This window comes from Urocitellus parryii, chromosome 11, assembly GCF_045843805.1.
Source record: "Urocitellus parryii isolate mUroPar1 chromosome 11, mUroPar1.hap1, whole genome shotgun sequence".
NCBI lineage: Eukaryota > Metazoa > Chordata > Mammalia > Rodentia > Sciuridae > Urocitellus > Urocitellus parryii.
Window position 1 is genome coordinate 12102621 of NC_135541.1, and position 26590 is coordinate 12129210.

Genomic DNA, 26590 nt, shown 5'->3' on the forward strand with positions numbered 1-26590 from the left:
ACCCAGGGTCCCGCAGCTCGTCAAAGATAAAACTGGGAGAAAAATCCCAGTCTATCTAATTCAGAAGCCCAAATTCTTCATGGTGGGCAGGGAAGAGCTGGGGGTGGGGGCAGTTCAAAGATGCCAGGGGAAAGCTGCTCTGGGAGGCCACCATCCCAGTGTCATGCTACCCCACCTTGTCACCACGAGGCCACCTGCCTCCCCCTTCCCTCTCGCAAGCTTCCAGACACTCTGGAGGCAGCTGAAGGGCAGCTTCACTTCCACTGACCACGGCCAAGTGGCCAATGTCATTCATTCAACTTGCTCTGCAGAGGAACGGAGCCTGGCTTCCAGTGGCATCTGGAGGCAGCACATGATTGATGCAGCTGGAGGCGGAGCTGCACGGCTTCCTCTCAGTGAGGAACATCTCTGTTCCCAAGATCCCCGTCTCTGTTCCCAAGACCCCTGTCTCTGTTCCCAAGATCCCCGTCTCTGTTCCCAAGACCCCCGTCTTTCTAAGTAATAAACTGGGCAGGTGGTTTGTAGACGGGTTGGAGACAGGTGACCAGGAAGGGAGCAAAATGACAAGAGCTCAGTGGATGGCAGCTTTTCAAGGCCTCCCTGGGAGGAGTGGATTTAGAGGGCAGGGAGGAGCAAGCAGAGATGGCCAGACACACAAGGGGTTCCAGCTCTGACGGCCACCACAGGGGTGAGGCTGATGGAGAAAAGGGAAGTGCTTGACTCCCCAGGAAATCGCAAGGGTCCCAGGCACTGCTGTTTTAAGCCACTGGGTTGGAGAGGTGGCTTTACAGCAATCCAGAAGAGAAAGGATGTTAGTGAATGTGATACAAGCAGAGGTCTTAAGTTTGCACACCCAGTTTGCTTGGCTCTGGCACACTTCTGCCATGAACAGAGCACTCCCTGGGTAGCTGCTGCCCTTTAACCTCCCCAGAACTGAGCCTGGAGCCAAGCCTGCCAGCCTGACAGAGGCCATCTCAGGTCAACCGCACACAGCCCACGGGTAGATCCTAAGTGTGATCTGTACCCTTCTGAGTTAGGTGTTCTTTGTTACACAGCATCACTACAGCATGAACTGACTGAGACACCATACATCTTTATGGCATAGAGGGTTCTATGTTCTCCTGTTGAGAAGTCCTGCCCCCCATTTCCCCTGAGAGATTCTGACATTGCAGTCCTCATCTGCACAGAGTAGTAGAATGTAAAATGGCACTGTGCAGTCGGGGTCAATGGTGAGGTTGTCACTTCAAGAGAGCCATTTACGTTAGTGGTGAAGAGCTGGGAACGGGGAGACACTGTGGGTCTGTGGCGGGTTCCTCCCAGCAGGCCAGTGTCCCCATGGATTCCTTGTAGCAGGTGGAGTGGGGAGGAAGGTAGAAGATGGCTTATTGATGCGCTGTACCCCTGGTGATGCCTGGGACAGGGAGGGATGTCTACGGAAAGGGAAGGCCCAATGTCCTCTACCTTTACCCACGTTCACCCTGCTTCCTTGCCGGTTATTGCTGACCTCTGACCCCAGCCTGGAGCTTCCTGGTGAGCACGGCCCAGGCTGGCTCCCCAGGCCTGCTGCATGCTGGTCCCAGGCTACCCAGAGCTCATGGAAGTGGTGCCGGTTGTTTTCCCAGGCATGAGGAAAACCAGGGAAGGGGGAGGCCGCGGAAAGCTTGGAGGGGGTGGGGGAGGGGAGCAGGGCGGCCGAAGGGACCAGGGCAGAGCACAGACCCAGCAGTGTGGCCCTTCTACTGTCAACGCCGAGCACGGCATGTCCACCCTGCCTTGTAGCCAGGAAAAGAGCACCTGTCCAGTCCCCTTAGCACTGGGGGCACATTTTGTCAAACTTAAACAGCGAGAGTGAGCCATGCCCTGCGCCGTGCCCCCGAGCTCCAGGCCGCTGCCCGCCCTCTGGGAGTGAAAACAAGGAGACGACACCTGGCTGAGGCTTCTTCAGTCCAGCCAACCGCAGGCCTCCCGTCCCCGGCCCCTGCTCGAGGGAAGTCGAGCAGCAATTGTACTGCCACTCAGGGTGACAAGGACGGGGTTGGCTGTGACTTTGGCAGGCTGAAGCTCTGCAATGACGTCATGACACTCTGGTCAACCAAAGGCTGGAGGATTGGGGCACCTCACTTGCTTCTCAGAAAAACCCTTGGGGGGGTCACTGAGTCTACAAGAAGGGAAATGGAGGCCAGAGAGGCGCCCCGTGAAGGCCTGAGTAGGCCTGGGCCCTGTCTCCCCGGCCCCCTCTTGCTCCTCTGTCCCCTCTCAGTTCTTCTGCTCATCTGAAGAGTCCTGCTGCTGCCAGTGCCACCAGGAGGAAGGACAGCCCACACCCCAGGGGCGGTGGACCACAAGTGCTCCGAGCTCTGGGGCTCACTCCCCGGCCACCGGCCTCCCGCAGCCTCTGCTGACAGATGTGACCAAAGCCAGCATTCGGTCCTGGAGCCCTCGGCCACCTGAGGCCAGCTGCAGGGCCCTCAGGGTTCCGGCTGCCTTGACACAGGAAGGAGGACACGGGGCAAGGGAGGACCCCTCCACAGGGGTCTGTGTGGGTGGATGGGGAGGGAGGTTCGTCCACCCAGAACGTGTGAACGAGCCCTTTCCTGGAAGAAGGGTCTTTGCAGGTGTAACTGAGTTAGAACTCTTGAGATGAGGTCGTCCTGGAGTCTAGTTGCCCTCAAGCCAATGACACTGTCCTTACAAGAGAGAGAGGGAAGGAGTCGCCATGGAAAGACAGAGGCAGAGACCTGGGTGAGGAACACCACGGAATACTGGTGGCCAGAGGCCAGAAGAGACCAGGAGGGATCCTCCTCTAGCGCCCACGGAAGGAACGCGTCCTGCCAACGAGCTTCCGAACAGAAGGATCCATGTCACCACAGGGCTGACCACCATCCACCCCGCCCAGTTCATGTGCAGAAAGAAAGAATCATTTGACAAATGGTGTAACTACTTCCCCCTATTGTTAAACTATTAACTAGTATTCCTGAGGACTAGGAACACGTTTTCAAAGCTGGTGACCCTGGGGCTCAGGACCTCTCTGGCCTGGGTGACCAACCTGGGAAGGGTTTCTGTGTGTGGACGATGAGCCAGACTCACCTCTCTCCCGAGCCATCTCTTGCAGACAGAAGTAGATAACTCTGGCTCCCAGGCTGAACCCAATCAAGGTGACAGGTCGCTGGCCCTGGGGAGAAAGGAAGGGCACAGGTGTCTGGTACAGCCAGTTCTAGCAGCGCCAGGGCAGCCTTAGCATCTGCTTCTCCTTGAATGAGTCACTCCTGTGCCATTCAGGGTCCCCGAGCCGTGAGGTCTTCAGGCAGAGTTGCCCCTCGTTTAGGCAAGAGTGTCCCTGCTGGTGGGCAGCCTCTGGTGGGATTCATTCCCTGTCATCTCAAGCCATTATCAGCCACCGTCTCTTCTTCCTCGGGAGGCATGACTGGTCAATGGCCAGGGCTCCTTCCCTCGGACTCATCTGCCTGCGGCAATGGTGCAGCGAGACCCTCTGAGGGGTCCCTCTGGGGCTGGGGAGGTCCGGCAGAAGGCACCCAGGCGTGATGGGTAAAAAGCAAAGAGGGACGCGGGAGAGACGGCTGCTTCATTGCTAGATAGGAAGGTGGGACACAAAGCCCTGGCTTCAAGTGACAGGATTAGGAAGCAAGTCAGATCAAAGAGGATTCCTGGGGCTCACGCACCTGTAGGAAAGGCAAGTTATTTTGGAAAGTCTCTAAAGAAAAAGAAATCTGTCTGGGGAACTTGGGTACGTTCACGGGGAGGGAGGGGGCAGGTGAGCCCCAGAGGCCCGCCCTGGCTTCCCCACTATTCCCTGTCCTCCCAGCACCTGCTCTATGCCCTGGTCCATTCACCACCACAGAAAAACCTCCATGAAATAGTATTTGAAACCCGCAGGAGCTTTGTAGCAAAAACTGCCTCGTCTCTCCATGTCCCTTCTCCCCTCTGTTCTTCGGTCCTGGAGCGGAGTTTTCCCGGGCCACAGCCACCCAGCCAGAGACCAGGTTTCCCTGCCTCCCGTGTGGCTGGGGTGGCCTGGGAACTGGAGATGAGGGGCAGCTCTGACTTCTGCTTTGCTTTTTTTTTCTGTGAGGTCTGGAAGGGGGTGCGAGGCTGGGAGACCCTTTCCTGACCACAGAGAGGAGCCGGGTGCCCCGGGAGAGCGGCCAGGAGACCCAAGGAGCCCGGGGTCCCGACACTATGAAGTCACCACGCGGGAGACACATCCCCATCCCTGCCACCTGGGGACACCCCCTTCAGTGGAAGAGGGACTCTGCCGTTGTGATCAGCTTAAGGATCCTGACCGAGACGGGGAGACGATCCTCGATGGTCTGGGTGGCTGAGGTCATCGCGGGAGTCCTCATAGAGGGAGGCAGAATGTGTCACTTGGACAGAGGCAATGAGACCACAGAAGCAGGAGAAGAGAGAAGAGCTCTAAGGTGCCACACGCACTGCTGGGTTTGAGGGTGGGGGAGGTGCCACTAGCCAACAGAGGCCCAGGTGGGTGCCACCTGGGCATCCCTGGGATGCAGCTCTGTGGATACACTGGCCTTTGCTCTCCAGAGCTGTGAGATAATAAATTTGCAGAAGAGATCTGTCATATTAATAGGAAATGAACACATCCTGCCTTGGCCACCGAGACGAGACTGTCACGTGGCAGAGAATAAACTTCCCTCTCGTGTAGCCGATGCTGCTTTGGCCTTTGCATGGCAGTCAAAGCTGCCAAAGGACTTTTGGTGTTTTGTTTGTTTGTTTGTTTTTGCACGAAGCCTCAGGGATTGGATGGAGCTCTCAGTTTCTCAGGCAACGTAAGCACAGCGACAGGAACCGCTAGGCATCCCTCCAACTCCCCCTCCCCTGCGTCCACAGTAACTGAGTTTCAGCTGGCTTCATGGTCACTCAGAATAAAGACCATTTCCCAGCCTCGGTGGCAGCTTGGTGTGGTCCTGTGGCTGGGCTCTGGCCAGCGAGGCCGCAGCTGCATGCTGGAAGGCCCGTGCTCCTCCACTAGCTCCTCCTTTCTCCGGCTGGCTGGAGCTCTGATGTGGCCATCGTGGACCAGGAGGTCCAGAGCAGCTACAGCAGAGACGAGCCAACCCAGAGCGGGTGGAAGGAACCCGGGCTCTGCTCCCTGGCACACCACCTGAGAATCTCAGGGTCACTCCTGGTTTTTCCAGGAAAAATAAACTACTACCTCCTTTAAGCCATTGGTATTGGTTTTCACCTACTTGCGGCCAAAACAAATCCTGACAATATGGCCACCCCATGCTGTTTCTCAAATGCTTGTGTCTGTTTACTCCATCTTATTTCAAAGGGGACAGTTTAACTTCCCTGGTAAACACATCTTTACTGGATTCAAATTCGGCGGGAGTGGAGGGTGTCCTGGGGATCCAACTCAGGGGCACTCGGCCCCTGAGCCACATCCCCAGCCCTATTTTATATTTCATTTAGAGACAGGGTCTCACTGAGTGGCTTAGGGCCTCACTTTTGCTGAGTCTGGCTTTGAACTCACGATCCTCCTGCCTCAGCCTCCCGAGTAGATTCAAATTTTAAATGTACTGTGATGATTTCTCTTCCTAACCATTTCCCAGGGTATTTAGACCAGCAGAGATTTCCTCTGACCATCACTTGATAATTCTAGGAAGAAGCCCATGGCCACTGGACATGTGAGTTTCACTGGCGGCCAGCAGAAGTGTATACATGGGCTTGTGGACTTGATCAACGTCACTGCAAATCGAGTCAGAGGTTTTCAATGAAGTATCACCCAAGGAGCCCAACCATATTGCTGAACTCCCTAATTACAGCTGATACAGAGGGGCCTCTTTTGCTTCTGTGTGTGTGTATATGTGTGTGTGTGTGTGTATGTGTGTGTGTCCCTGCTCCTGGCTGCAGATGCCCCTGTATTCAGTCCTCAAGCCACCCCCACCCCCACCTCCCATTTTGCCCCCACCCGAAGCCCCTGCCAGGTACCTGCTGCCGGGAGAGCAAGATGTGGGCCAGGTGCTTGCCAACCTCTGCCGATCGGTGGAGACACACCCCCCAGGGGTTGTCGATGACGTTGGCGACACTGAGGAGTGAGGCCGGCCAGGTCAAGGCGGCCACGATGCCTGGGGGTGGGGAGGATAGCAGTGATGAAGCTGGGGAGTCTTTCTAGAGAAGCGATTGGCCCTGGGTGCTGGAGGGACCGCCTGCGGGGCCCAACTGGAACCTACAGGTTTCCCCAGTGCTGCCAGATGCTAAGGAGCAAAGGAGAAATTCCAACCTTAAGCATTTCTGACACATGGACTCTGCTGCCCGAGCACATCTCATGTGTGAGACTCCAAAGGTGGCCTCAATCTGTCACTGCACCCTGAATCCTCCTGTTGGCCTCTCTATAGCGCCCCACCCCTCTGCAAGACCCCTCCCTCCCCACCAGGGGCAGCCATTGCTCTGGCCAAAGAGATGTTAGTGGGTGTGCGGCTCGAACTGGACTCCAGCGTGGGGCAGTCTTTTATTTATTTATTTATTTGGTACTGGGGACTGAACCCAGGGGCACTGAACCACTGAGCTGCATCCCCAACCCTTTTTTTTTTTTTTTTTGTATTTTATTTAGAGACAGGGTCTCCCTGAGTTGCTTAGGGCCTCGCTAAGTTGCTGAGGCTGGCTTTGAACTCCCAATCCTCCTGTCTCAGTCTCCTGAGCTGCTGGGATGACAGGCATGAGCCACCGCACCCGGTGGGGGTGGCCTTTCTTGCACATCCCCTGATGGCACGGGTATGGGCTAGGACGAGGAAAGACACCTGGGGCACAGCCAAGATGCCCACAGGCAAGGCCGGTGTCGGCCAGTGGACAGTGTCTACAGACACAGGAGCAGGCCCAGCTGAGATGAGCCTATCCAGCCTCACTGCTCCGGAGCTATAGTAAGTGATTGCCACTTGGGGCCATGGAGTTCTGGGGGCCTCGTCATGCGGTGGTCAACATGTCTTTACTGGACAGGCACATTCTGTGGTGGCTGCTCTCCTGTCTCTTCCCATAAAGACCATGAACTCCTCATGAAGGAATGCAGCCTTTACCTCCAGCACCTGGGGGCGGCCGTGGCTGGGGGGGCGGGGAACTTACCAGACAGCACAGTGTACTTGAGGGCCTCCTGGGCCACCATGTTGGCAAGACCACTGAGGATGGTCTCCAGGGCGTTGCCCAGCTCCATCAGGTACTTGGCCTCCCAGGCCAAGCAGTACTGCTCCTGGCTTCGAGCCAGGGCCGACCAGGGGGCACTGAAGGTACCTGGGGACAACACAGGTCGGTGGCGACTCTCCTGTCGCGGTAGTGGATGCCCCACAGGATCCACTAAACCAGATGGGCAGCGACCAGGGACTGCTCACCCCCGGGGGGCAGACAGGAGGCCCATCGTGGCCACCGTTAGCTGAGCAGAGAGGCACTGAGCCGCCCTGCGAGGCAGCCCCAGGAGCGCGTTCAACTCCTGCACACACTAGTGGGTGGGTGACCTTGGGAATATCACTCTCTGACCTTGAGCCTCACTTTGCGCACTGTGAAGTGAGGAGATAGATATTAGTTATGTCCCTTCACAGGGTGGTTGTAAGGAGGAAGTGTCTGCTGTCTATGTCAAGCGTCACTTGATCCCACCCTGGGGAATTAGTTCCAGCACTGAGCCACCAACAGTGGGACCAGCAGGTGTCTGTGTGTCTGCGGCATCTTGTCCAACAAACAAGTAGCTGGAGACTGGGGAAGAGGGGCTTGGGCCCAGCTTGGCTGGGGAGTCCCATTTTTCTGGGCCTTGGTTTCCTTACCTGAGAAATAGAAATGGAAGACAATCGTGGGTGGGCGAGGAGGCCGCGGGGCCCTAGTGGCCTGTGTCAAGCAGGGGCACGACCAGGGCTGCTGGCCTCCCTTCCTCCTGCCCCGCCACAGAGAGGCACCTGATCTGCTCCCCCTGTGGCCCACGGGACTCCCCCCAACCCCACCTCAAACCCGCCTTCAGCTCCCGGGTCTGACGTGGGCCCCCCTAGCTCGCTCTCCCTGGCCCTGCAGAGCCCAGTCGCCACCGGGCAGCCTTCCTGGCCCCTTCCCTGCTCCCGCCACCTTCCCTGGACGGTGCTCATGACCGGCTCAAGTCACAGCTCATTTTCGAGTCCTACGGTTGGAGCGGCCTCTCCTGCCGTCTGGCTCACGCTGCGCTCTCTAAGCCAAGTCATCGCTGACAGGAAACAGGAAGGATGAAGGCAGACGGAGCCTGGTCACAGACCTTCAGGCTGGACGTGAACCTCTGCTTGCCCGGCCCGGAGGCCCCGCTGTCCCTCGCAGCCTGCTGCATTGGGACATCTCCCATCTGCAGGGCCCTGCCTCAGCTCTGCACCACCTCAGGGATCGATGGCCTCTAGTTAAGGATACAGTGACAGGCAGTGACAGGTGGCAGGTGCAGCCAGGAGAGCCGGGCCTTGCTGCTGGCCCGGGCTCTGCCTCAGCACGGCGGCTGTCTGCCCTTGTGACTCACAGTGAGGTGCGATGCCCTTTGGAACCTGGTTTCTTTTTTTTTTTTCCTAAATATGTTTTCTAGTTGTAGTTCGACACAATACCTTTACTCTATTTATTTTAATGTGCTGCCGAGGATCGAACCCAGGGCCTCGCACGTGCTAGGCGAGTGCTCTACCACCGAACCCCAGCCCCATTTCTACATCTCTAAGGATGGGATCGTCGTCGGACTCACGCCGATGTCCACAGGATCACAGGAGTGGCTGCGTGGGCTGTGTTATATAAACTGTGAAGTGCAGTCCTGCATTGTGATGCCCTGTGGCCAAGAATAGGGGCTGAGGAGTGACATGAAGTGGGGAATCTTGTCCCTTCCTGACTAGCTGGGTGGCCCTGGTGGCTTTTATGAGTTTCCTCAACTATAAAATGGGGTTGTGGTGATGCTCGCCTCGGGGGCTTGGATAAGGTGGTCAGTGCCTGGTTTGTGGCTGGTGGTCAGCTACAAAGCTATTATTGTTATGATACGCAATTATGATTACTAAGGACGTGAGCAGAGGGAAGCCCAATTATTCTCATCCCGAATCCAAGCAGGTCTGAGATAGCACTAAGGCTTCCGGAAGACAGAGAAGCTGTTGATTTTCTCCTCCCTGCACTTTGTCTAACTTGGTCATATTTTGTACAATCGCCTCTCTGTGTCCCACACTGCACTCGAACAACTTAGAAGAGAACAACGAAGATGCTTTTCTTCCCCAAAAGTGAACTTGACCTTTGGCCTGGGGTCAGGTCGGTAAAATAAAACCCAGATTTGCTTTCCATCCTGGTCAGAGTTGTAAACTCCTTTACTTAGACACTTGTTCGTGTTCCCTCCTTCCTGCCGGAGAGTGAAAAACAGGTGAACGGAGACCCTGAACAGCGGTCGGGAGAACTGGGTTCCAGGCTGCCCCTGCCACCTACCCCCTCTAGGCTTCCTCTTCCCACAGGTCAAGACAGGAACAGCCTCTTCCTCCCTGAGCAGAGCGGGGACCACATGACGTCACACACATCCGGGTCCCACTCTGCAGGTGCAATGCCTGACTCCCGGCAGACAGGAGCCCGGTGCCCAGGCAATGTGGAGACCCTCTGGGGAGGGGGTGGGTCTAGAGGTCACAGGTCATAAGCCGGGGCCTCCAACACCTCTAAATGATACCTCACTTGCTTTCTTCCGTGTTGTCTAGGAGAGCTGTGGCTGTCCCCACTGGGATCTCAGAGGCCTGGGAACCCGGGGCTCTCAGCACGCATGCCTGGGTGTGCGTGTAGGTGTGGCTGGGAGTCCCGGGCTCCCCTGTCCTCTCTCTAACAGAAGACTCGCTGCTGAGCCTCCAGCTGGACAACTGCAAAGGGGAGCAGGGCAGCCAATGGACGGAGGCTGGCAAGTCCTCCAAGCCACCCTGGTCGATTGCCCAAGGCATGCACACCCAGATGCAGATGTCTGTGGGATGCCCCCGAGAAACCAGCCTCGCGTTATCTAGCTCAGCCTCATCTTCATAGCAACCCTAAAAGATAGGAATTTGCTTCCTTTGACAAGTGAAGTCAGGGGAAGTCAAATAACTTGCTTGAAGTCAATGGCCAAGTCATACTGACCTCTCCCCAGGTGACTGAAACCCTTGACCACCTTCTACTTGCTCAAGGACAAATTCAAGTTCCTTCGTGGTGTGGCCCCAGCACACTCCTGCCTGCTGGGCCCAGCTAACTCCAGCCAGCTCTTAGCTTAAATGTCACTTCTTCCAAGGACCTATCCCCAAAGCACCTCCTACTTCCCCTATTATACCACCCATAAAGTTTCCCTATAATCACTTGGTCTTATGTGTTCTGCAGGAACAGAGGCTGTGACTGGCCACCTACCACTGAATTCCTAGGGCCTGGCTTTGCTCCTGGTACGTGGTCATTACAATACTTTATAAATACTGCTGGTGGGTGAATAGACGGATGGTGGATGGTTAGAGGTGGGTAAGTGATCGCTCAGTGGGTGGGTGGATACTCTGGAATGTTGCTGGATGGATGATGGTTGGGTGATGGGTGGATGATGGGTGATGGATGGGTGGGTGGAAGGATGTGGGACAAAGTTATGTCACCTCTCTGGGCCTCAGTTTCCTCCTCTGCAAAAATGGAGCTCTCCTTACCCACCCCTAGAGACACATGCAGGTAAGAACCTAGCCCAGGTCTGGCCGGCAGCTGCAGGCCCAGCTCCACTACCACCCGCCCCCCTCCGAGTCCTCCTCCAGTCCTGGTCCTTACGGTATTTGCCGGACGCGAGCCACCCAGTGATGGCGATGGTGATGTGCAGCTGCCTGCCCTCCGTCAGGGGCAGGAAGGTGAACTCCTCAATGGCTCCCACCCGCTTCTTCATCTTGTATCCTGAAGAGCAAATGGAGGTGAGTGGGACCTGGGGTTGTTGGTCAGAGGGGCTGTCTGTGCTCATACGGCGGGCACCGAGGGTTTACCCTGCTCCTGCCCGGTCCTGGTTTTGTCGTCCACCTGTTCAGGTACTCTTGGTGCGAGTGACTGTCAGCAGGGAGTGATGCTCACTTGGGGACCTGGGTGGGGATCTGTGTGACTGAGGGCCACCGACACAGGTGAGGCAGGTACAGGAAGGGCGGCTGTGTCCTCTCTGAACAGGAGGGAGCCCGTGTGTCTCAGTGAGGGGGGACACCAGCTTGTCAAACCTGGCCTCACCCTGGCCCTTGCCGAGTTCCCTCTCACCCTGGGCCAGTTCCCTCTGAAGCCTGCTGCAGGTGTGGGCAGGGCCAGAATGACAAACCCAGGCTGCCCCTGCCTCCCCAGGAGCCATCCCTGGGGCCACACTGGGAAGAAATCCTTCCCAACTGCCATCCCAGCGAACCTCACCCGTCAGGCCAGCTCCTGCTGCACCGAACAGAGAGGTCATGACGGCGATGCCAGCTGCTGAGCCCAGCGCTGCCGCCCCAGCGCTGCCGATGATGGTCGCAGCTCCAGCAGCAACGAGGGGGGCAGCCAGACCGCCGGTCACACCTGCAAGGAACGCAGCCGGGAGGCCAAGGTGGGCATGACCGCTGGGGCCGCCCCCTCGGAGCCCAGCACATCCCTGGCGCCTCTCCAGCGAGCCTTACCGATCAGGGTCCCTCCTCCGACGGTGGCCAGGCCTATCAGGAGGTAACGCTTCCATTTCCTCCGGGTTTCTCTCTTCTTCCGGGAGGCCTCAGCCGTCCTGGGAGAGAAGAGGTTGGGCTTCTGGGTCCCCGATGCCCAGGATCCCTTGGGACCTCCCATCGTGCCAACCCCCCAGCCGCGGTCAGTGCCATACAGAGTAAGAATCAGAGTCGCCCTGGGCCCATTGGTGGTTTTAAAAAGCTGAAAACTTTGTAAAACCTAACTGGGGAATCTCAGCGTATATATGGGGTGCACACTTACCCAACAGATCCATCCTAATAGGTTTGCAATTTGAATAATGAAAAGACAAAGAAATAATAATAATAATAGCAAGAGAAGCACAAAAAAATACCATTCAACAGATGGACCCTCGATGAGTACAAAACAGCACCCCAGACTCCACCGTCTCCGGCCTCCCTTCCTCTCTCCCCACGCTGACACCGGATTCCACCTCCCTCTGGGACGGGTGGAAACCAGTTTTGTTCAGAAGAACCACTTCACAAGGGAGTGCTTGACTTGGAAGCAGTAACTAGACTCGCTGAGACTCAAAATGTAAACCCTACGCCATCTGGCAAAAGGAAAGTCTCCGGGGTGAATGAGTGTCCCCCAAACGGCCCTGGTTAGTGCCTGGGTGCCAGATGTCCCATCTCTTGGTTGGACATTCAGCCCTCGGGTGCTCTGAGGCCGCCGGGAGCCAGAGGGGAGGCGGAGGGCGGGACAGAGCCGTCATGATGTGGGAACTCTGCACTGAAGCTGGAGTTTGGACAAGGACTCAATGCGGAGTGAGAGCAAATGACAGTGATGATAAATGATAAAAAAAAAAAAGGTTAATATTTAGTGAGGGCTTCTCCCTCCAGCTACTGTGCTAAGCACGTCCCACACTTTATCTGATTCCCAGCAGTTTTATTATCACACACACATTAGAGATGTGTTTGGATTTAACAGCGGCTGCCTCCCAGGGGCTGCGGGGTCTAGTAAGAGGTCCCCTGGGAAGCTTGTGGCCCGAGGGCTGGTGCCCTCAGAGTGCCGGGGGAAACAGCGGCTGCCTGGGTCTAACGCCCCATGGCCCTGCGCCTCTGTCTCCTGTTGTGTACCATGGTGACAATCAGGTGGCCCTCACCGTTGCTTAGTGGAACCTGAGCTCATTCCTGCTGTGCCTATTGGGTCAACTGCGCTTAGTGTGACTAGGCACAGAGCGGAAACCCACGCGCCCAAACCCGCAGTTGTTTCCTTCCTGGGCTTCCTTGTGCAAGTGGAGTCAGCTGCGCACCCTGAGCTGCCACCTCTGTGCTTTCTGCCAGCTCCCAGGGGTAAAGCCCGGCACTGCCTGCAGAGCCTGGGTGGCCCTGGTGACCAAGTGCAGGGTAAAGGGAACCAGCGGCCCACATCTGGGCACACCGGGGGCTGCTTTCCCGTGGTGGAGACTTTTGGGGCAGCGTTGGAAGGGAACTCAATTCACTCCAGAGACTTTCCTTTTGCAGGCCAGGCAAGCGCTCTGCCTCTGAGCTGTGTCCCCAGTCTCCTTAGTTCTGGGATGACGACGCAGAACCGCAGTCATCTGGCAGAGGGGGTGACGACTGAGGGGAACCTGAGGTCAGGATTGACCGGCAAACACAGGGGTGACTTCTACCTCCACTGCGGTGGTGGGCGGGGCCACCAGGGTCCCTCCCTGTGGGAAGATTGTCCAATCACGACTCAGTGTCCTGGGGGATGGGTTTTAGGACCCCCGGATGCCCCAATCCACAGGCGCTCAAGTCCCTTATATGAAATGGTGCGATATTTTCTTAGAACATCCTACTGTATACTTAAACTATCTCTAGATTTCTTATAATATCATGCAAAGGCTATGGGAATAGGTGTTAGACTTACTGTTTGGGGGATAAGGACAAGGGGAAAATGTCCCTGCATTTTCACGAGACCCAATCCCCCCCCCCATTTTTTTGGTACTCGGGATTGAATCCAGCAGGGCTTTACCACTGAGCTACATTTTCAGTCCTTTTTTACTTTATTTTAGAGACAGGGCCTCTCTCTATTGTGGAAGCTGGCCTCCAACTTTCGATCCTCCTGCCTCAGCCTCCCAAGTTGTTGCGATTACAGGCATGTACCATTGCGCCTGGTGAATTTTTTGTTTTTAAGGTTATAGATGGACACTATACCTTTATTTATTTTTTAGGTGGTGCTGAAGATTGAACCCAGTGCCTCATATGTGTTAGGCAAGCGCTCTGTCACTGAGCTACAACCCTAGCCTCAGCGCCTGGTGAATTTAAAAATGATAATAATAATTTTCATCCATGGTTGGTTCAATCTGAGGATATGGAACCTGCTGGCCGACTGCACGTCCCTGCCCTGGGTGGTCATGTGACCTACTCTGACAGCTGAATTGCAGGCAGAAGTCATGGTTGCTACTGGTGGAGCCTTTAAGACTGCAGGAGCCGGCTGGGCCTATAATCCCAGTGACTTGGGAGGCTGAGGCAGGAGGATTGGGAGTTCAAAGCCAGCCTCAACAACTTGGTGAGGCCTTCAGCAACTTCATGAGACCCTGTCTCTAAATAAAATATAAAAAAAAAAATCTCTGGGGATATGACTCAGTGATTAAGTGCCCCTGGGGTTCAATCCCCGGTGGCTCTGAACTGGGACCAGCATCATTCCAGGCAAACTGGAACTCAGAACCAAGCCAATGTGGATGACAGTCACAGCCAACCTGCAGTGGACACATGGCATGGGCCAGACCCAAGTCTTCAACGCTGGCTGCTGGGATCTGGGCCTTGTTCGTTACAGCAACCAAGTCTACCACTCCTGATGGCCAGAACTCCACTTTCTCTGTGCCTTTGCGCAAATTGCTTGTTCCTCCTGAGTTTCTTCATTGAACGGATGAGCATAACAACAGTGTGTAATTCCCAGGGGTGGGGGAGGCCAAAATGAGGTGAGCCGTATGGTCACTGGCATATGTAACCATCCAGTACATACACCTTGTTGCTATTATCATCCTTTTTATTATCACAATCATTTCCTCCTAAACTGGGGCTGGTGATATACTTTGCCCTTTGATTGCTTTGCCCCTTAATTGGATAATCCTTCATTCAGTTCAAAGAGGAAGGTTGGAAATTATTGATTTTTTTTTGGCCGAGCTCAAGACCTGATGGAAAAAAAAAAAAGGCCAGCTGCCAGCTGGTGACAACGTTCAACAGGGGCACGTACCAGGACCTGCACGTGGCTCTGAGTCAGCAGCGCCTGCGTTCAACAACCACTGGCTGGGCAGTGGGCAGAAACTGGGGATGGGTGTCTCGAGCCCAGGTCTGCTGGGGCACTCAATTTTTTTTCCTTTCCAGTATTGGGGGTTGAACCCTGAGGTGCCCCAGCCCCAGACCTTTTTTTTTTTTTTTTTTTTTGAGACAGGGTCTCACTAAGTTTCTGAGGCTGGCCTCAAACTTTCAATCCTCCTTCCTCAGCCTCCTGAGTCGCTGGGATTACAAGTGATCACCACTGCGACTGGCTACTGAGTTGGCCAATTCTTTTGAGTGTTTTCCTCACTTAGGAAAAGAACATGGGAAATGACCCCGAGGGGGTGAGGAGAGCGCAGCACTGCGGTTGCCAATGTCAGGTAGCAAAGTATGACCAGGTGCTGGCTCCCTGCTTCCCTCTAGGCTGTTAAGACTTCAAGATAGTGTCACCTCCTCAGTGTGCCACTCGGGACCTCTGCGTCCCGCCCCTGCCTCCCACCCCTTCACCTTCATCACTTCCTAATTCACGCTCTCCTCTGCAGAACTGGAACCACTTGCAGGTTCGTGGCCTGTACCCGAGCTCCATCAGGCCCTGGGAGCGCAAGGACCTTCTCTCCTTCCCGCGTCCAGCTTGACATCACTCATCCTCCAAAAGTCAGCTGGTGAGGGACGCCTCCTCCAGGAAGCCTCCCTTGAGCCCCAAGGTTGCTAAAATCTGTGACTCTGAGTCCCCTGAACCGTCTGTAGCATATTTATCGGGAACTCTAGGCCAGTGTTTGCAAAGGTCCCTGCTAAAAGAATCTCTGGGCATGAGGATGAGGAAGCTCATCGGTAACACCCCTCCGGGGATTCTGCTCTATCCCAACTTTGAAGGTGGCTGGGCTCAGTCTTCAGGGCACAGGCCAAGCCATCTCCGGCTCTCTATCCTCTGCAGCTTGCCCTGGGCTTGGGGCAGGGGATGCTCAGAAAATGTTTCTTGAATAGAATGCAATTATTCCAACAAAGATTGGGGGTGACCACCTTGCTGTGGCGACACAGTCTGCTATTTGTCATGAAAACCAGAGGGGCACTGGGTGCTGCGGTGCACACCTGTAATCCTAGTGACCTGGGAGGCTGAGGCAGGAGGATCAAAAGTTTGAGGCCAGTCTGGGCAATCTAGTGAGACCCTGTCTCAAAATAAAAAAATAAAAAGGGCTGGGGATGTGGCTCAGTGGTAAAGTGCCCCTGGATTCAAACCCCAGTACAAAAGAAAAAAAAAAGGAAAACAGAGGGGCACAGATCAGGTGTTTTGGCTAAATAAAAATGTGCAGTCAGAGCGTAGATCAATCACAGTCTGAAAACTTTTGTGATTACTTCCCGTTTGTTATTTTTATTTTATCTTTTGGGTGACCGAGATTGAACTCAGGGACACTCGACCACTGAGCCACATCCTCAGCCCTATTTTGTATTTTATTTAGACACAGGGTCTCACTGAGTTGCTTAGGGCCTTGCCATTGCTGAGGCTGGCTTTGAACTCGTGATCCTCTTGCCTCAGCCTCCCAAGAGTCTGGGATTACCGGCGTGCACCACCGCACCTGGCCCATTTGTTGTTAAGAAGCTCATTCAGACTAGACATGGTGGCTCTGAACCCTAGCTGCAAAGCTCCTGAGTTATTCCTGGCACTGTCTGCTTCTAGATTCCTCCTAGGGTGACATCTACACGTCCCTGGTGCCTGACAGTCATCACTTTAATCTGAGTTGGTGGAGGAGAGCACATGGCCTGATTGGAATCAAATACTGAGCAGTGTCCGTGGGCCCCGGCGGCTGTGTGATTCCAACTCCTGGCTCAGCACAGCGAGTCCCCTTCACAAAGACGACGGGGTGGGAGACAGGCCTCCTCCTGCTTTGTGTGATTATTTAAATGTTTATCAGAGTTTGCTGATTGGAAAAGAAGGTATTTTTCCCAGAGTTACTTCGCTGAATTATTCTGGCCTGACAATCAGCCAACTGGCCACTCTCCCTTTTGGTATGTGCACGTTCTTAGCAATCCTTTGCTACATAAAATGAACAGACTTCCTGGTCATTGTTAATTATCCCAGATTTCACCCCCCACTCCCCCCAGGTACTTCTGCTGGGGGGACTTTCAGCGGCTAACGCTCAGGAGGTGACGTGTGCGCTAAGTCACATCTAGAACGTATCCTCCCTTTTCCTTGGAAGCACAGATTCAGATGACTCCAAATCCAGGTGACAGCTCTGTCCCTCTTATAGACTTTGCCCTGTGCTTAGACACAAGGGCAGCCCGTACCAGCATATGATCGCTGGCCACCCTCACGTCTGTCTGGATCACTAGAAAGGATCTCGGGTTGGCTTTCCCTGTCACCAGAGCAGAGCCCAGGCCACGTGGAGGCTTGTGGGTCAGATCCCCAGCTGATGTCAGAGACACCCACGCTGCCCGTCTCATAGGGCCACGAATAGACCTTACTGCCATCAGCTCTCCCAGGAGGGCTGCTCCCCACCCTGAGGTCCTCCCCTCCTCTGGGCCTCTGAGCCCCCCAGCCCACCACCTGCTTTGTTGTCCTCACCTTCTCGGGTTCACAGACAGGGGGCGCTCTCTCTCCCAGGGGCTCAGGGGTCCTTTCCTAGTCAAAGCTCAGACAGCCCCACAAAGAATTCTCTTCACTCCCTTCTTCAGCATTCAGGAGGGAACCTGGGATTGCCAACCAGGTCTCGAGGGATACAGTCAATGACCTTCAGACTGGACACGGTGGCCCTGAACACTAGCTGCAAAGAAGCACCTCCCAGAAACACGCAGCTTTGGAATTGATAGGAATCTACCTGCCATTTGATCCCCTAATCGCAAAAAAAGAGTGTTGGTACCCAGAGAGGACAAGCAGCCTGCCCAATGTCACACAGAGAGTTAGCAGCGGAACTGAACTGAAGTCCAGGCCCCTTGGTAGACAGATACTGTGTCTCCATGGGGCCCCAGATCTTCCTGGAGACCACAGGCAGAATCTGAGAGGTCTTCACAGTCCCTAAAACTACATTTCCCCCCCCCGGGGAAAGGGTGCATATGCAATAATAACACAATCATAATCGTTTCCTTGAAAACAGCAAATCACGAGCTTTATGGACCAGTTACTCCTTCCCAGGCTCATGTGAAGCGCTTTACACGTATGAACTCATTTCAGACCCACAAGAATCTGATGAGGAAAGTCCCACTGTTATCCCCATTTTGCACAAGAGGACACGGAGGCCCAGGGAATTTAAAACTTGCTCAAGGTCCCGTGGCTGGTAGAGTTAGGGCCGTGTGAGAACGTCTGGTTTCCGTCTTCCCTGATCTGGCATGACTCATATCATCAGAACAAATCCCCCTGGGTAAAACACTCCTTCCTGACAATAAGGTTTCCAAGTAGGAGCAGAGAAGTTCCTTAATTCCAAGGCTCCAAGACCCTGCTAATTTCTCCTACAGCCCAAGAGCCGGGCAGCCCTGGTGGTTGTCTGGCCCAGGCCTCTCCTTCCAGACGCAGCGCTGGGAGGCAAGCAGGGACGGTTCTAGGTTAATTCCACGAATCACCTTTGCTCCTTTCTCAAGGTCCTTGGCCCCATAAACCCTGGTGGAGGCGGCTCTGGCTCTGAACTTGACTTCAGGGCTAAACTTCCAACTGGGCTGAGCTGGTGTGACCGGGCTGCTCAGAGAAAGACACAGTGGATGAAGGGGACCAGGGCTGGGCGGACGTGCCTGGTGCCAGCCGCCCTCAATTAGGCTGCGACAAGGGGATTGATTTATGGCCCTGGGGTTCGATTCCCTTTTACAAAGAGCTGGCCAAGTCACCAGGGTCATTTCCCTCGCTTCTGCTCTAGAGCTGATGGGCTCAGGGACAGGGGACGGGGGGAGGGAAGGATGGGATCCCGTGAGCACCTGCCGTGTGCCAGCTCGGGGCCAGGCACTTCATGTGGTCACGGTCTTCTTTCCCAGTGACTCTGGGAGGCTGTTGGTCCTTCCTGATTTCTAGGTAGGACCGTTTCAGTCTAGAGAAAGGAGGCCGCCTGCTCGAGAGCCCAAGGCACTGGGTGTCAGAAGTGGGATTTGAAGCCGGGTCACCCGGGCCCAGGGACAAGCCGTCACAAGAGTGTGAGTGGAGCAGGGTGTTAGGGACGTGGGGTGTTGAAGTCATCGATTCCAGGCCTTAACATTCATTCGTCTGATTCTCTCTTCTTACAAATGAAGACTGAGGCCCAGAGAGGGCATGCGGCTTGCTTAGGTCACACAGGGAGTTGGGCTACCACTGGGACTCTGTCCAGTGCTCCTTCCACCCACAGCACCATTTCTCAATTAGCAGAGGGGGCTCTGATATCTGCAAAGTGCAGACTCCCTCAGGTGGAATCTGTGCTCCCTGCCGGGGTGGGGGGAGGGCTTTCTTACTCAGATTCCTCCTCCTTGATTTCCTTCAGACTCTCAAGGAAGGTCTCTTCAAGGACGTCCAACTCCTCCAAGGACACCTGGAGCAGGGAGGTCACGTGGCAAACGAGGACTCTGGCCCGGGCATCATAGCGCCCTCGAAAGAGAGAACACGGGGAAAAATCAACAGTCTAGGTTTTAAACACTGAGATGCCAACCATGGTGTGATTAACAAAGGCCGAACCTAGAAACATCCTACCCACGAGGTGAGTTATGAAACAGCACCGCTTCTAGAATGGAGTACTACGCAACCATCAAAATGTTAATCAAAAGCTGGGTGGTTCTCCTCACCAGTCCAATGGACGGAGATCTGTTACTTAAATCCCAAGGTTGGGGGGGGGCTGGAGATGTGGCTCAGTGGTAGAGTGCTTGCCTAGCGTTCATGAGGCTTTGGGTTCAATCCCCAGTAACACACACACACACACACACACACACACACACACACAATCCCCAGGTTGGTAAGAAAATGATAAAAACTCGTGCTCAAAGTCACTGCTACCGGGAGTGTACCATGGTACCAACTTTGTGACAGGAAATTTGGCAACTAGGTATCCACTTTTTAAAAAAGGGTAGATCCTCTTTGTCCCACAAGTTCCATTTCTGAAATTCTAAACTTAAAAGAAAACAATTCTGAGTACAGAACATATTTAGCAAACAAAAGCACTAATGAAAGTAAAGTCCGGGCTTAGGACATGAAATTGGAAATAATCTGGAGATTTCTAACGTCAGGGAGTTAAATAAGCAATGTACATCCCGCCAGGGGACGCGGTGGGGTCCTGACGAAAGGAAACTCTGTAATAATAACGTTTGAAATGAAATTGTTCAGATAATAAGACAAATTTTAAAGGTGGATGGAAGACCGATTCCCGGATGTGTCCTAGGGTCCCAATTAGGAAACGGGACACAACAGAAAATGGACCCGTCGTGAACCTGGGTGGACTTCATAACTGGAAAAAAATAATCTCTCAAAATTCAGCCACGAGTGTCCATCTGCACTCCAACTACACAGTCCAGGAAGCTGAAAGGCGATCCGAATACCCGGTCAGTAAGGGACGAGGGGTCAGAGAGGGGTAAAATGAGCCGATTCTCCTGAGAACACCAGGACAGCGCTGTCCACACCAGGTGGCCCTCGTCCACCCAGCTCTGATTCCACACTGGCCTCAGCTGCCACCCCCTCCACTGGCCAGGTGATGGGTGGCCCCCGTGTGACCTCCTCTTGGGGGGCTCAGAACACACCACCTAACCGCCAAGCCAGGCGTGGGGGTCTCTGCATCCTCCTGTCCCTCACCCTCACGCGCAATGTCCCTAGCAACTTGTGTCCCGCATCCAGCTCTTTCCACCCTGCAGCACCCACCCGGCTCAGGCCAACGGCACCTCCTCAGTGGCCCCTGCCAAGCAAATTCACAGTGGGTCCTCCGCCTCTGTCCCATCTTGGCCCACAGAGCCCAGCCTCTGCTGGCAGCCTGCATTCGGCGACCAGCCTCCCCCAGCTCCCTCCCTTCCTCGACTCCCAGCCCCGGGCACACGTGTCACCCAGGTGCCTGTCAATTGGACAGTCTCAGTTTTAACCTTTTCTATCTAAGGGGCCTTGGATCTCTTCATCCCTCTGATCCCGAGATAAGAAGCATAAATCGCAGAAGTTGGCGGTGCCCAGAGACAGTGGAATTTCAATAAATTTTTCTTTACAGTAAAAAAAAGTATAAATCGCCACTTTGTGCGAAGCGAGCTGTATTAGTTTCCCGTGGCTGCTGTAACAAAAACCAGGCTGAGGACAATACAGATGGGTCACCGCACAGTCCTACGGCCAAATATCTTAAAATCAAGGCTGTGTTCCTTTGGAGGTGCCAGGACAGAATGCCTCCCTGGTCCTGCCCTGTTTTCCCTCTTAGAAGGACCCGGGGATTCCGTGAGCCCCGGATGGCCTGGGATCATCTCCCCACCCCCAGATGCCTCCAGCTTCAAAGTCCTTTGGCCACAAAAGGTCTGTTAAGGGTTCCGGGGATTTGGAGGTGGACACCTTTGGGGACATTATTCTGCCTGTCACTTTAAGCCTTGAACTTCTATTTCCCCCAAGACGCGGCTCAGCCCCCAGCTCCTCTTGGAACCCCCTGTGGCTCTCTCCTTGCACCGAGGGTCTGTGGTCCCCTCCCAGGGCTCTCTTGAAGCGTCGTCCCGCAGGGGCTGAACTGGTCAGCGTTCTCCTAGGCCCAGGCCGGCTGTCGGGATGCCCATCCCAGCACCCACCTCGGGCGAGGGACACGGGTTTCCCGAGTCCTGACTTAGAGGACCCCCTTTCCCTGGCCTGGGGTCTCCGAGGGAGGGACTAGTCAGTGTCACAGCCCCCGAGGTTGTGAGGTTGCAGGTTTTGGCTTTTGCAGAAACCAGGTTCTTCCTGGCCTGGGGTCCTTGGAGCCAGGCATGGTGCCCGGGGTCCCGTGGCTGCCTCCTGGGCGAGGAGCTGTCCACGTGTCAGGGGACAGACGAGAGCCCGGCTCGGGGTTCCTGGGCTAATGACGGCTCCGCAGACACAGCAGCTCCCTGAGGGAGGGAAACTGCTGCCCCCAGGAGATGTGGACAGCAAGGCTGGGCCTGATGATTAATGGGCGGCCTGATAATCAGAGCTCACTCAGGCTGCACGGGTCAGGGCTGCAGTGATTCAGCCTTCGGCAGACGGCCGCCAGGTGCAGGGTGATTAATGTTCCCTAGAAATGTCAGACCGGGGCTCGGTTCCGGGGAAGGGTCACTCCCAGCGTCTGGGCGAGTGCTGCTGGTCTGAGGCAGGTGGGTGGGGTCCCGAGCCCCAGGCTACCAGGAACGCTGGGGTTCTCCAGTCTTGGTACCACTGCCCGCTGCCAGGTGCCAACTCCCCGATGCAGGGCCTGTCCACCCCTCCACTCTGGGGCTGGGGCCAAAGGCCCAGGCACCCTTCTCAATTCCTCTGGTGTCCTGATCCTGACGTCCAACCTCCCAGGTATATTCTGGGCCCATGCATTCAGCCGCATCTCCACTGCCACCACCTGCCACCTCACAGTAAAATCCACACTTCTTCCCATGGTCTGCAAGACCCCTTCCTGCTGCCCTCTCCCATCCCATCTTCCATCCAGTATCTGTATCTGTTCTTCTGAGAAGCCCAAGCTCCTGCCTGCCTCAGGACCTTTGCACGAGTGGTTCTGGGTACCTGGGAAGTTCCTTCCCCAGAGCTCTGCCGGGCTGGTGCTTTTCCACTGGTGAAGCCTCAAATATCAACTTCTTGGAGAAGCCAGTGGCTCCTGAATGGGAGTAGCCCCTCTCTTGGTCACCCTGTCCCCATTACCCCGTTTCCTACCATTGTTCTATCTGGGAAGGGATGGTTATGTCCATGGTTATTGTCTGGCTCAACCCATCAGAGTGTCAGTCACACAAGGACAGAACCTTTGCCTGGTTCCTTGCTCTCCCTGTGCCTGGGACGATGTCTGAGTTAGTAGGTGCGCAGTTAAGAGGCGTTGGCTCATTAACTGAAGTTCTCCCTGGCCGGCCGGGTCCTCTGCTGTGCCCACTCACCCCAAGCAGCAAACACAAAAAACCTTTCCGCTTCCCACGTCCTCTGGAGACTTACTGTTTCCAGAACTGTCCAAGTCCTGCTCCCCCAGGGCACACGGGGGAGAGAGGGGACTCAGTGGCTGAGGCCTCTCCTCCTCCGAGTGGGATCTTCTCTCACAAGTGCCTGAGCCTGAGTGTCCAGAGCCCTTTCTGAGACCTGCTTGTGGCTCAGTTTCCTTCCTCAAAGGCCACCTCCTCCAGGAAGCCCTCCCTGGCCCAGTGCCCTGCTTTCTGCTTCCTTACCGTGAATGACTTCTTCGCATCACCACCTGACACCTCCGGCTTTGCTTGCCTGTCTTTCTCTTCAGAATCTAAGTTCCAGACTCACTGGGCGCCCCTAGCACGTGGGCCCCTGTCCCTGACACTCGGGCCCCTGCCTAAAACAAAACAGCTTTGATCATCTTCCCACGAGCGGGTCTCTGTTGGGAGAGGTCTAAAACATGGCGGGTGGTGACGCTGGGGGGGTCTCTGTGTCCCCTTCGGACAGAAGTGTCCCATGGCTCGTGAGCGACTCATCTGGAAGCTTCATTCAGCCGCTGGTTGCTCTGAGTCTGGGCCTCATGCTCGGCGGGCACAGGGTTACCAGGTCCTCCGACCACCCAGGAGGCAGGTGGTGACTCCATCTTATCAAAGTGGAGACAGGCGCAGCGCGCTCTGGCCACCGCCCAGGTTCACCTGCCAGCAAGCTGCGAAGTGGGCAGTCTAGGCCACAGAAGCCGTGCCCTTGAGCCCCCTGGTGACCTGGGAACCAAGGTCAGGGCCAGCAGGACAAGGTCTTCCACCCTCGCCGGTCCCTCCCAAAGCAGCCTGTGACGTAGATGTGTGGCAGTGGGTGCTCCGTCCCTGGGGGGGCGGCCCTCACCAGCAGCAGCACCCTGGGCTCCTGAGGTCCCCTCTAGATTGGAGATCTAAGGGCAGGGTGCCTGCGTGTCCTTGCAGCCAGGGACCTTCGGAAGTCCTTAGCCCAACAGTGACGTGGTGATGTGGCGTCTTAACCCCACGTTGGGGGACGGGGGCGTCTTGAACTTCAGTGAGCGTGAAGGTTGCCGGGGAGCCCGTGAACACTCAGTCTCTTGCTGGACATGCGGAGGTCTGGGGAGGGGCTCTGGAAGTTGTCCCTGTGACCAGCCCCCCAGGTGTTTCCTACTCCAAGAGACAGAGCAGGGGGCTCTCCTGCCGCAGAGACCAGCTCTTCCAGGTCAGAGGTGGCCTGGATCACTCCTGCCCAGAGCCAGGAGTGTGACCAAGAGACCTCCTGCACCTCGGCAGGGAGGGAAACCAGCACCTGGGCCTGACGAAGTGCCGGAGCTTGCTGAGCCCCCTCCTTCCTAGGAAGCATGACGATGCCCCGTTTTGCCAACTGAGGGAAGAACACACGCAGAGAGGTTAAGGAACTCTCCCAAAGTCACACAGCTGAGAGCGATGGATGGTGATCCAGGATCCTCTGACGACGACGTTTCTGCTCATCCCACTGTGGCTGTCTTCTACGGGCAAATCCCCGGCTCTTGAACAAGGGGCTCTAGGACAAGCCTACCCGGCCGGCTGCGCATCCAATCCCCTGTGCAGATGGGTCACAGTCATACTCAGGGATGACCCTAGGCCATGGGCCACAGACACACTGAAAGTTGACAGATGACCCAGGAGTTCTTTGGAAGGGAGAGTTGGGTGGTTGGAGGCTGAAGGGCAAACCAGGCATCGGCCCTGCCACCAGGGGGCAGGAGTGTGCCATCCATGCCCAGCTGCCCGCTGGACACGCCAGCACACACTGGGGGGAGTCCGGGCAGCCCAGCGGGTCCCCTGGGTGGGGAAGCTGGGAACACTGCCAGAGCCAGCCTGGGCATTCCTGCCAGAGCCGGGGCTGGAATGCCCATTCCTAGGCCCTGGCCCAGAGGCACCTCTCAGCACAGCCACTGCACGATGCCCCTCCTTGTCTGGTGTGGTTTTACGCATCGAGGATGAGCGGCGCCTCTGGAGCTTGGCACCAAGGCACCTACTGGGAGAGGTGCAGGGGCCACTTGTGGCTTCCTTTGGGAAGAGACTGCTGTCAATCCCAGCCCTGGGGGGCTGCCCTCCAGACCAAACTAAAGGAACCTAGAGGCAGAAACCTCACCCCTTGTTCCAGAGACCGGGGTTGGAGAGTTCATCTGACTACCTGCTGGCCGAATGGCTTCAGGCGAGTCTCTTGACCTCTCCGAGCCTCAGTTTCTTCATCTGTGAAACCGGAACAAGAATGCTTCCTCTTCTCTTCTTCTGGTGCTCAGGATGGAAGCCAGGGCCTCCTGTGTGCTGGGCAGGTGCCCTGCCACCGTTCCACACGCCGGCTCCAAAAGTACTTTAGAAACTGACTTGGCTGTGGTTTGCAGTGCGTCTGGCCAGCACCTGGCACACAGTAAGTGCACGGTAAATAGTAGCGAATACACGCCGTGGTGTGGTGAACCCTCACGTCTCCATCCTGTCGGGTAAGCCTGTGGCCCTGCTGCTGTATCAGGGTGGGGCTCTTGGTCTCTTGGCCACACATATCGCTGCCAGCCCTGCCCGCTCTGCGGCCATCCCTCGATTCACCAGCTTCTCTCGGCACATTGCTTCTGGAGAGTTGGTTATTGATCCCCTTCTTCCCTGATGTGGCTTTTTTCCCATGAGGGAGAGACCACACTGCGTTCCAACCCCACGTCGCCCTGCCCGAGCAGGGGTCTGAGCTTCTGCGTGGGCCCAGGGTCTCCACTTTGGGAGAGAGGGCCTGGCTGGGGGGACCCTCTCAGGGCAGCGGTTTCTTCTTGGACACTGATTCCTGCCCTGGACAGTCAAAGACGCTAAGGAGGTTGACAAGCGGACTTCGAGACTGGCCAGGGTGGGGGCCGAGGGCAGAGAGGAGGGGCCCTTCCTGAGGCTCCTCCAGCTCCGCCGTCTCCGATACAAATCAGCAAGATAAACGGTGCTCCGGGGGCGCCAGGCCTGGCACCCGCCCCTCATTCTCTGGCCTCTTAAACCAGCCGTAGGGAGGAGGTCTCCACGCCTTGCCAGGTCAATGAGAGCGAATTAAAAGCTGGACCCCCCACCACCTGGGTCAGACGGTTTTCCCTTTTGTAAAATGGGTACAGTCCACAGCAACTACCTCTGAGGCTCTTTGTGAAGTTTAAACAATTAGTACCTGTGAGGAAAGCACCTGGCTCCGAGCCAGGCATACCGTAGGTGCTCAATCAGTATCTGCTGTCAGAATGACTCCCAGGGCCTTGCACAAGGTGGGTACACACAGCAGGTGTGCAGCCCTTATTTGCTAAGTGGATGAACCACGCTGCTTTGATATTGATGGTAAATCAAGGACCCCGACGGACTAAAAAGGGACTGAGGATGTGGCTCAGTGGTTAAGAGCCCTGGCTTCGATCCCTGATATCCATCAATCAGTAGATTGAAAAAAAAAATCCTGTAGCACACAGGCTCCCCACCCTGCCCAAGCTCTGTCCAGCGGTCGAGTGGCCCGTACTTCCATCTCGGGGCTGCTGACCTTCATCACAGAAGACCTGCTCTTACCGTCACCTGGGCCGAGAGCGGGCAGGACACACTCCATGAGAGGAAAACGATTTCCACTTGCAAATCATCCCACCAGCCGCCAGCACGCAGCCTCCGTGGCCAGGATCCCTGAGCCGTCAGCTAAGCTTCCAGGAGTTCTGAGCCACGCAGCTTTCACGTGGACTTCCTGGGCCGATTCCATGATCGCTCACCCGCTC

The 26590-nt window shown here is 55.7% G+C and overlaps 1 protein-coding gene across 2 annotated transcripts in view; it reads right to left on the reverse strand.

Moving 5' to 3' along the window:
• The window catches only part of Tmco4 (transmembrane and coiled-coil domains 4), a 76716-nt gene that overhangs the window by 23480 nt on the left and 26646 nt on the right, over nt 1-26590 (reverse strand). For both annotated transcript variants that reach the window (XM_077791209.1, XM_026400819.2), the window contains exons 6-12: nt 19251-19383; nt 11589-11686; nt 11347-11490; nt 10738-10857; nt 7096-7260; nt 5968-6104; nt 3088-3172 (exon numbers count right to left, since the gene is read on the reverse strand). In XM_077791209.1, coding sequence (XP_077647335.1) covers nt 3088-3172; nt 5968-6104; nt 7096-7260; nt 10738-10857; nt 11347-11490; nt 11589-11686; nt 19251-19383 — 882 coding nt within the window. The remainder of the gene's footprint in view (nt 1-3087; nt 3173-5967; nt 6105-7095; nt 7261-10737; nt 10858-11346; nt 11491-11588; nt 11687-19250; nt 19384-26590) is intronic.